General features: G+C 37.0%; 1 protein-coding gene across 1 annotated transcript; it reads left to right on the plus strand.

Annotated features, from left to right (window-relative positions):
- The first annotated feature begins 121 nt into the window (after positions 1-121).
- On the plus strand, positions 122-10299 carry LOC145489762 (NEDD8-conjugating enzyme Ubc12-like). The gene is made up of 8 exons (XM_081468805.1): positions 122-636; positions 1907-2001; positions 4238-4276; positions 4919-4969; positions 5553-5605; positions 6160-6223; positions 7236-7266; positions 9351-10299. Exons 1-8 carry the CDS (start codon positions 537-539, stop codon positions 9458-9460), a joined length of 543 nt encoding a protein of 180 aa, XP_081324931.1. The 5' UTR covers positions 122-536; the 3' UTR covers positions 9461-10299.
- Positions 10300-10831: the final 532 nt, after the last annotated feature.

The raw sequence follows: 10831 nt of genomic DNA on the forward strand, positions 1-10831 counted from the left end.
AGGGAGACGGATGACAAAATTGTTAGAAGTGTACTACATGTAATCCTTCCCGAACTAAAACTGCTTTCACTTTCGTTGTTGTGCTGCAATTTGAGCAAAAAAGAAAAATGGGGAAGAGAATAGATGTTGTTTGTTCATTATCATAATGACTTACCCTGAAAGAGGCACCGAGAATTAGTTTAAAAAAGAAACTTTTTTGACGGCCGCAGAAAATTCTTTCTCTGCATCTCGCCACTTGGTGTGCCGCTCGCGCGAAGAACTCAAAAAGCGCGCCATTTTTTGGTAACCGCGTCCTTTGACCGTGATAAACTGGAAACAAGGAGATTCACTCAATAATTAATCGTCCTAATTCCGATTTTTTCCGAACATTTGGCGAGAACTATCCGGAAATTTTAAGCCAATCAGAGTGCATCATGTGAGCCGGTACCGAAGTGAAATTTTCGCTGAGTCTTGACGACTGGTTCCTCTTTTAGAATCGATACAGAGTTATAGGGGAATTTGGTGGTTTTGTCGTCCTTGTGGATCGTATTAGAGCCATGATCAAGCTTTTCTCGTTGAAGCAACAAAAGAAGGAAGGTGAAGGTGCGAAAGCAGGGACAAAGAGGGCTTCTGCAGCACAACTAAGGATAACCAAAGGTGCGGCATGGTGTGGTTTTGCTTAGAGAAGTAGCTTTTGTTGTGCTGCCATTGCATCATATATTTTCCTCATTTCACGCTAAATGATCTGTTTTGTTATTGATTACACTCGTGTAGGGATAAGGGATGATCAGCTAAGAAGTCTGCAGTCTAATCATAACCTTCTTTATCAGCCATGCTCACTACTTCGTCTTGTCCTGAACTCAATCTTGACAGGTTTTGAACTAGTTCTGTTGTTGAGTTGAATAATCTTCTCGAAAATTGTACCAAAAATAATAATTTCGATTTGTACAGTTTGACGTTTGCATGTTTTTTCGTTTCTGTCATCTTGGACTCTGAGCAGCATTCTTTCTCGTTTTTTGCCATATAACATGAAACAAGGTAATCCACTGTGTGGAATTTGTTTTGTTTACAAGCCTAAGTAGGAGAATTGAGTGAATCCACAATAAGCCGAATCATATTTCACACGAGATTAGCTTGAATGTTACGTCAGTTTGTAATTAGAATTCATTATCATTTTAGTGCCCTGCTTGATCAGTGGTGGTTTGTATCAATCTCTGTATTTTCAAAAAAATATATTATCAGAAACAGACCCATCACAGTGCATTATTTTTAAAAAGTTAAAATTGTCCATATAATTTGAATTAAAACTAGAAATGGGAAATTCTTTGTTTGTTTCCACCAATACCAGTTAACAGGTGTAATGAATGTTAAAATCAAATTCCACCTGATCTGTTCCCTGGATACTATCCTATACTAGAGTATTTGGGAATAAAACAGGTATCTGCAGCAAAAAAGATTTTAAAAAATGTGCTACTAGGGGTGTTGAATGGTCCTTCAAAATCCATGGATCTCGCAAAATTTTCATGGAATTTCATGGGTCTTGTAGTCTCTTTTAAGCGGTTATGTGTGTCTCGTAGTCTCGATTTTTTGCAAGGTTAAGAAAGTGTCAAAGTACTGAGTTAGTTAGAATCTGAACATCTTGAACTCCCTTTTAACACACCTTGAAGTCTCAGTCTCACAGTTGAATAAGTTAAAATGTCTCAGGCTTGGAAAGAAATACACTAGTCTTGCCTTCTCACAAAGTCTCGCATTTACCATTCACCACCCTTGCTACTGAATTGGAGGAACAGTAGTGTGATGTTGGTTGGGCCTGGTCCGTTTTCTTGTGTTGAGTTCTTAGCCAGACCAGCACACCTTCATATAGCGGCTGTCATCAAAGAAGGATCAAAAGGTACCATTTAGAATAAGATAATGTGTTGTATTTCAGATATACGTGACCTTGAATTGCCAAAAACATGCGAGACAGAATTTCCTGATCCAGATGATCTTCTAAATTTTAAACTTGTTATTTCACCTGATGAGGTAAGAAAGACATTAATAGTTGGAGGAAACTTAAAAAGCTGTCCAAACCAGCATCTGTAGGTCATGGTTTTTCTCTATTCATGTGACCACTCCACTCAACAATGTAGCAATGTTGTTGGTGGATGAAAAAATGTTTATGAATAATCATATTATTATTATAAACTAATAATATTTTCACTCATGCACAGTTGTAATTGAATTTGCCCCAGCTAAAACTGGGAAATATCCAAGTGATATTACCCAATTCTCAAAACTGTGGATGTTGTGAAAAATATATGAAGGATAATAAACACAGTTAGCCTCCATCTGGTGTGAAAATATGTTCAGATATTTGTCCTTGGCAGGACATATATCTATTCCTCAAAGCTCACAGTTTTCTGAACTACACTCTCTTAAACTGTTCGCTTTTCAGAACAGATAATGTCCAAGGACAAATATCCGAGCATATATTTTTTGTGCTAAATGAACGCTATTGTTTATTATCCTTTTTAGTGCAGAGTGCACTATTGGGATGGTTATGGGGGTTGCCTGCTGCTAAGGAACTAAGGTGCTATGGCGCTATGGCGCTATGGCACTATGGCCCTATGGCGCTAAGGTGTAAACTTTAATGTTTGTTTAATTAATTAATTTCAATTAATTAATTAGTCTAGAGGCAAGGAAGTAATGGGAGTAGGGTGGGAAAGGTACATGTGTACTCTACGTAAAACACATTCCATCGCCGTCGCTTAACTTTGAACATCGCAAAGCTATATATTTGTTTCAGGTAACCCCTTGCTCTCCTTGTGGTACCATTCTCCTTAGAACAAAACTAATTTGCCCTAAACGCATGCGTAGATTAGTTAGGGTTCGTGGCTCCTATATTGGGTGAAGGATACATTGCATACGGAATCACACACAAATGTTGAGTGGTTTTCCTTATGGTAGAGCTCAACATGTAAGACGCATGCATTCTAGCATTGTTAGTGTTATACACTATCTTTACACGCAGTATTTTATATATCGTGTCATGTGACCAAGGATGGCAGTTATTTTTCAGGTAGCGCCAGTTGTCCTTTTCTATTGCAAAAGTGAAACGTTACTGTGGCTGCGTAGCTTTTAGAATTACAAACAGGTCGGTTCAACAGATATCATCTGCTGTTTTCAATCTACAATAGTGTGCTTGTCAGAGTTCAAATATATTGCTTCTCCTTGGCGACTTGTTTATTTCTTGCCTTAATTGTGTCTGTAAGAGAGACCAAAAAGTTCTCAAGTTAGTGGCGTTAATACTCCGCAAATTGTGAATTTGTAACAAAAGAAACCAGGAAAATGCTCAAATATTTCTGCAGACGCCGTGGCACCTAATGAAAGCGCAAATTAATTTAATCAGTCTTTGAGGAGACTCATTCATATCGGCCAAGTAGCGCTGTTTATCTTCAATACTTTTCGTTGAAATGCTTCTCAGCCATCAATATCGTTGTGTGTTAATTTTGAATTGTTTTATTGTTAACAACAAAGGTGGCAACAGAAAAAGAAAGTGGTATTTCGTGACTATCTGATAATTAAATTAGTTCTTGTTCATCGGTAAAATTTGCATTTTTAGTAAAACATCGTCTCTGTTCCGTTTCTTCATCACTACATCAGATATTTAACTTTCTTTCATTTATCTCCAAAAAACAAGGACATCTTCCATATGTTTTGGAGAAAACAGGGGTTTCATATTACATGGCTTTGCGAGGAAAACAAAAGTATCAAGTTACAAAGTTGGCGTGAAGAGCTAAATTGTCACGTTTGCTGCTTCAGCGTATTGCTGAATTTAAAATGAATGAAAATCAACTTAAAGCACCAGTAGTAATTAATTTGTGCGTAATGTTTGGACCTTGAATGAAAATACAACCTTGAAACATACACACTGCAAAGGGGAAAAGCCATAGCAGACTACCAAGACAGACAAACCGGAAGTGAACCGAGTAGGAGTGAGTACTTATGGGACTACTGTACCAGAGCTATCAATTGCGCTCTGTACTATCTGAGATTGTCTCACTAGTTCTTTATGCAATGGAGTATACTTTTAAGTCTCAGGAAAGCAGTTCCCTCCCACTCCCCTCTCCTTTTTTTCCTCTTCCCAAAATCTCTATTCCCTTCCTTAATAATCCTTGGAACCACCTCCTACTAGGAAGGTTTTTACATTTGGAAGGTTACCATAGCTTAATTATGATATATTTTTCTGATTTTTCCTCTTTATTATTTGTATCTCTAGGGATTTTACAAATACGGGAGATTTGTGTTTAGTTTTAAGGTAAGTCCATTCAACACCTAGTGTACTTAAGTTCTTGTTTTTTTCCAGGTGGCTTTCACTACTGGTGCAATAATTAATAATTATTGGACAAGGTTGAGCAAAGTATTGTCATTTGTCAGTGGTGAGCAAATCAATTCTTTGCAGAAGCCGAAAGCTGAGGCAAATAATTGATCTGTGAGACACTGACAAATCACAATATTGTGCAATAACCGAGTTCAATAATTGTTTTATCATTCGATCACCAAGTTTGTTTTCGTATTGAACTCACCCTCCAACAGCTCAAGGAAGCTTTCTGCCATTTTTCACTCAAGTGTGGTTTCAATTATGCATGGGCAGAATATTATTTGCAGTGAAACACATTTAGACGGTGCTATGCATGAGCAGACCATTTGTAAGCAGTTATTATTTTGCAGGTCACATGCTGGGCTCTCAGCCAATGAAAAGTGGGAAAAAATGTATGGAATGATAAAAATATATGTTGGCAATTGTAGACAGTTCAGTTCAACCAATTTATCCAGTACCCTACGTGAGAACCAGGAAATCCTTAGTGTAACCTACTTAATTTCAAGCATATTTTTTTCAGAAACTGAATTTTTTTTTTATTATTAAAAAGAGAGTTTTTTCAATTGTTATTTTTCCTAGGTTGGTCCTGGATATCCCCATGATGCTCCTAAAGTCAAGTGTGAAACAAAGGTATAGGATGTTCTTTGCATTTCATTTATTTTGTTTGCTAGTGAGCCACGAAGAGCTACTCCATGCTGTGTTGTGAATATTTAACCATTATTGTGATTAGCATTATTATTATATTAGTAACAGTTGGGTTGTACAGTCAAAATACTGAGATATTGTCACCTTTATCTGCTCTTTTTTTAATTCCCTATTTTTTGTCATGAAAATTACATGTTTACTTATTAGTGTACTGTAAATTTTTGTAAAACTTTATTTCACCTGTGCCTGCAGTGATTCAATCCTTATGTTGTATGCTCTGAAGCTTATGCTTGAAACACAATACAAAACGGTGCAGAGAGGTGCAATGCAAACTTTATTAATAATTTCACTCCCTCTGAAGAGGGCTTTTCAGTGAAAACATTAATAACTCAGTTATGTACCGTTATCGTTAAAAATCACTGGTTATGGTTAAATATAGCTGGGTTTTGAGTTTTTGATTCTGGCTATATTTTACAATCCCTTAATGCTTAATTAAGTTTGTTCATGGCTTGTTGGTATTGCAGTAATTATGGATAATAAGGATTTAAATACACTGTTTTTTTTTCAGGTTTATCATCCAAATATTGACTTAGAAGGAAATGTTTGCTTAAACATTTTGAGGTGAGCAAGAATTATGGTGTTAACCAGTAATTCCATTTATATATAGAAATGCTTTTCGCTCTCTTTGATTTGCACAGGTGATCCCTGCTTAAAACTACCTCATGACGCGAACTTTTTGTGACAGCTCAATTTCCTCAGTTTGGAAGAGTAGTACTTCCTGACACTTAATTGTCACAAATTTGAAGAATCTTCAAAATGTCCTTTCTTAAAGGATCCTTTCAGGGTTTCATTATTGTTTAAAGCAGGAAGGCAACAGGTTTTCACAGGAGGGCAAAACGCTTTTGAACTGAACTTCTTTATAAGGAAAACTTTTCTCTGGATGGTCAAACCAGGCAAGCAAAATTATCCTCACAGCTAGTACCCAGCCCTTATTGAAACCTGTGCACTTTGATTTTTGGGACATTAAATTTTGGTAACAAAAAATATGAAAATTTTGTGTAATGATATATGAGGTCTTTTATTCTAAGAACTAATAATTTACTCACCATCATCAATATCCTAGTTCAGGTTTGTTAAGCGAACAAAAGTTGTTAAATGCATGTTTTTCTTTTCAGGGAAGACTGGAAACCTGTTCTTACAATAAATGCAATAATAATTGGATTACAGTATTTGTTTTTGGTAAGTCGTTTATCAGAGTTTTGACTTAAAACCATGTCTTTCTGTTACACTTCTTGACACCTTTGAGTCTTGCAGATTGTCCAAAACAACTGATGCATTAATTATGTCAGGAATAGCAATATTTTCTGTGTTCTATTGAGTTGGAGGAATACAAGTAAAAGTTTAGGAGAATGAGAAACGCCAGAGCATTTCTCATTCTCACAAACTTTCATGACTTTGTTTCTATAACTCAATAGAAACAAAGGAAAAATTGTTTTCTATTTCTTTGAGAAAACATTGTGTGGAAAAGAAAGGAAAATCACTTGTTTATTTTGATTTCTGAGATGTTCTGTAATTTGTCTTTACTCACACCATCAGTATGTCAACTGCTTGTGCTAATGCTGTTAAAGAAGTATAGCTTTTAGTGTACAATTGTTGGTAGGGCATTTTTTAAACTGTTCCATTAAATGATGTTCTTGACAAGGTCTGTGCAAAATATGCAAGATCTATGGAAAATATTGCTATGATTGTCAAATCAGGAAACTTACAAATTGAAGCTGACACTAGGGTAAAATACAGTAAGATTTTTTTCCATGTGGCAGACGAATAACATTCAAGATTGTTAAATTTGGCATTATTTCAGTTGAGCCTGGTAAGGCATATTCTTTGTGAAGAAGGCACATGAGTGAAGTGAAAAGGTCAACACCTAGGTCAACAGAATATGGAACGCCTGGTTGCCTTGTTTGTATTTCAAACTGCTGAGAACTGCAATAACAGCTGTTTGTCATTTCTAACTGATACAGCTTTCAACCTTAGCATTTTTTTGCATTTTATTCTATGACTATCCAGTGAAGGCTCTTCACATAAACAAGGGAATAGTCTTTCTACAACATAAAAATGCTTACCATTTTGTTTTCATATTAAGAACCCTCCTCTCATAGTCATCAAACAAATGCACAAAAAAAAGGCAAGTGTTTGATGGTCCTCTTTGTAACATCAGTTTATTCAATGAAATTTGTTTTATTGTTTACAGGAACCAAATCCAGACGACCCTCTAAATAAAGGTTGGTAATAACCCTGTGTCTGAAACAGATAATAGCATAGTCTAAATTCATTTTCATCTCTACATTGTTCAAAATATTGCGGGGTTTGAATTTACTGTGTTAGCATCAAAATGAAAATCTTTAAAATACAACTATTGATAATAATGTCAATATGAGGTGACATGATAGTGGAATGACTCAAGCTTTAAATACGACCTTTGTTCAAAGCATTGTGAAGTAAAAACTTTGACATTTAAGGCAGATAATTCAGCATGCTTTTGTTAGCTAAGGGGTACCGGTAATTTTCTATAGACCTTAAGATCTGAAACACCTGTGGATGAATTAAATTCTTTGCGTTCCTCTTCCTTCCTTTGAGTCCCAGCGGAGAGCCTACTGACAGGCCACACTACAAGATAAAATGTCCTGAAAGTCCTAATTGTTGTGCTCTTGCCATATTCTGAGCTGGTCAGATGTTCATTTTTAAACTCTATCATTGGAGTGTGAAATAAACAGGTTTGAATTTAAGCCAGAGGAAACAGAGTTTGTTTGAAACATTGGAGAGTTTGAAATAACAGAGTTAAAATAGCTTGCGTAGCAATCATTTCTGTGGGGTTCAGGAGCAAAGAATTACAGCGCGAAAAATGGAGCGAGTAAGAGAGGGGCCGGGGGGGGGGGGGGGGAAGGAAGGAAAGAAGGAAATGCTTGCAGACAAACCCCTGGATTTTGAAAACCGCCCACTTGGCCTTTCATGCCTGAGTGCGCACACTGAGTTTTCGTGCTGTCATCGGCTGTCATAAATTAACCAATAAAATCTTCGGCCTTCCATAGCGGAAGTGAACTTTGAACCAAAATAAACTTTAACTTGTCAAAATATGTCTGAAACAAGGGGTGCACGGTGGGAACGGAGAAATCTCGATGAACAAAATTTGGTAATTTATAATCAAGCTATATTTCTACTCAATCTGTCTAAAAGGAAGGACTGCAACAGTGAAGTTTTAGCACAAATCTGCCAGAAAGTTAAAATGTGAGAAGTATTCAAGTCACGTTAGTAATCCTTGTGCTTGCAAGATTCGAAATCTTGGATCACTGTATTCATTTGTCCAGGAATCGATACAAGGTAAAATTAGCAAGTCCACTCCCACAAAGGCAACTCCAGTAAAGAAGTGTTTGCTGGAAACGCCAGATCCGCAAATCGGTTCGAGTGTTGTCACCTGTAGCAAAAACAAACAACGGAAAGTCTTCTCTGAAAACTTTGGAATTTGGGCAGGAGAGGCTTCAAACATCTCAGAGGGAAAATAACGGTAATCTTGACCAGTATCTGAATAAAGATAATCTTCCCCTTGGCCTGACAAAATCACTAGGTTTTCCCACGCAGTAGTGCGAATCTTCTGTCCCATGGCTTATTATCTTGTCCTTGGCGCATGTGGCATTCAAGAGAGTGTTGTTAAAATTAAAGGAACAGCTGCAAATTGTGTCGCGCTTGCTTCTGCAATAATGTGTAGGCTTCGTAAAACCAAAGGGTTGGCATTGCACTACAGGATTTCTACCGTGCTGTCCAAGCTGACGACTAAATCCTCGTTCAGCGAGAAAAGTTAAAGCCTTTTGTAAACAAGCTTCGAACGCGTCTTCCCCTTTTGTCTGGCACAAAGGTATTAAAATACCTTTGATCGACACATGTCAATAATATTGGACTAGCCCAGCCAATCACGAGCCCCGTTCGCTGGCGAACGGAGGTTTTCAAAATCCAGGGGTTTGTCTGCAAGCATTTCCTTCTTTCCCCTCTCCCAACCCCCTCTTTCTTTTTTGTGGCTCTCGCCCCATTTTCCGCACAGACAAAACACTGAAAATCTTGTTCCTCTGTCTTTCTTTGCTTCCAAACCCCACAGAAACGCTTGCTACACAGGCTAGAGTTAAAAATACCCAACAATAGATGACTGGAAAAACAAGGCCACATCCAAGGATAAGATTGACTGTACACTTTTTCTGCGACTGAAATTTAAACAATTTTGGTTTTGAACTTCTCAAAATCATGGCAAATAAATCTGTGAAATTTCCTGTAAGCTTTTGTCCCATATTAAAAAATGTTTGAATTCATCTCACCACAGATGCTGCAGAGGTTCTTCGAAGCAATAGGCGGTTGTTTGAACAGAATGTGCAGAAGGCCATGAGAGGAGGATTCGTAGGAAGTGTTTACTTTGACCGAACTCTTAAATAACGCCATTGGGCAGAGCAGAGAGTTTGTCCTGTATTTATGAACTTTTTTAATGGTTGTGGTGCGAGTTTACTAAAAATCAAAGACCAAATGAGTTTGGTTCCTGGTGCTTATGAACATTTCAGGATGAACAAGAGCACAGACTTTGGACTGCAGAGCTATATATAACAAATCTTAGACCTTGGATTTCTGAGGGTTGAGATTAGTTTCCTGATAAGCTGCCTCTTTTAGTTCCGGCAGCAGACTTTGCTAGTAAATTTAAGCATTCTTCCTCCTTGAGGGATCTTGTTTTAGGGTAACAAGGTGGAGAGAAGGTATTAATCACTGCTGGGGCTGAAAGGGAGAACCCTGTCACTCTCAGAGCATCCTAGTTGAGAATAAAAGAGGTTCAAATTTCATTCCGCAAGAATACTGGAAACAAATATCAAAAAGTACATCGTAAATTTTTGCTCAATGGCTTCATATGAATGGTCACAGGCTAGGGTCTCTTATGTGGTCGTAAAGATTCAAATTATGAAGTAAGGCTTTGACTCTGGGAGTGTAAGGGTTAAGCAGTTTGCATGTCGTAGAAAAATTGTCTCTGATTGATAAATAAGTACAGTTGATAAATTTATGCAGCTTACATAGACTAAAAATGGTCATTGGTTTTATTGATTTCTTTGCCGAACTTGAAGATCTTCAATAGATTTCTGTTAATGTTTTTTTTTTAATGAGTATATATGGCTGTAAATGTTATAGGGGGAGGGAATGTCCAGACAATATTGCTATACTGATATGTGGAATCTAGAATAGACATTTTGTACAGTTGTGTATAAAATAAACATACCATGCTATAAGAGTGAGCATTGAATTTGCTTTATGTATGGGAGGTCAAGATGGCTACATATTGGCCAAGTTCTTTGTTTGCATGTTTATGGACCAAGTGGAATAATTGAACTTCATGGACATGCAAAAAAAAAAAAGGAACAATTGCACCATTCATTAATCTTGACTGAACAAGTTGGGTCGGTAAAAGAATTATAATATGACAAAAGAAAAACACTTTTTCTTCTTGAAACATTGGCTTCCTGAGCAGGCTAGATAGCCCCATGACGATGTTCAAAACACGTGCTTTCATGTAGCTCACAGTGAGTGTTAATAAAATACTCGACAATGACGTAGTTACAAAGTGAAAGTGGGCAATAAAAGAGCAAAGGATATTTTGCAGTTTGCGTGTAGAAGTCCACTATTTCCTTTCACACGGAAAAAATGACTTTACTTTTTCTCTGAAATAGGAGACGTCTGCACTTATGCTTAGTAGTTATTTTTTTGCTCCTTTTCAGTTGTTGATACAACAGGAAAGCGTTTTCGTTTAAAAGGATGAACATATTTCAT

This window comes from Orbicella franksi, chromosome 6, assembly GCF_964199315.1.
Source record: "Orbicella franksi chromosome 6, jaOrbFran1.1, whole genome shotgun sequence".
Taxonomy (NCBI): domain Eukaryota; kingdom Metazoa; phylum Cnidaria; class Anthozoa; order Scleractinia; family Merulinidae; genus Orbicella; species Orbicella franksi.

What these genes read in the sequence shown, in the direction of transcription:
- LOC145489762 (XM_081468805.1), top strand. Translation starts at nt 537, where the DNA reads ATGATCAAGCTTTTCTCGTTGAAGCAACAAAAGAAGGAAGGTGAAGGT. An exon ending in GATTTGTGTTTAGTTTTAAG is followed by an intron (nt 4,277 to 4,918) that starts GTAAGTCCATTC and finishes TATTTTTCCTAG; the next exon opens with GTTGGTCCTGGATATCCCCA. An exon ending in AAGTCAAGTGTGAAACAAAG is followed by an intron (nt 4,970 to 5,552) that starts GTATAGGATGTT and finishes TTTTTTTTTCAG; the next exon opens with GTTTATCATCCAAATATTGA.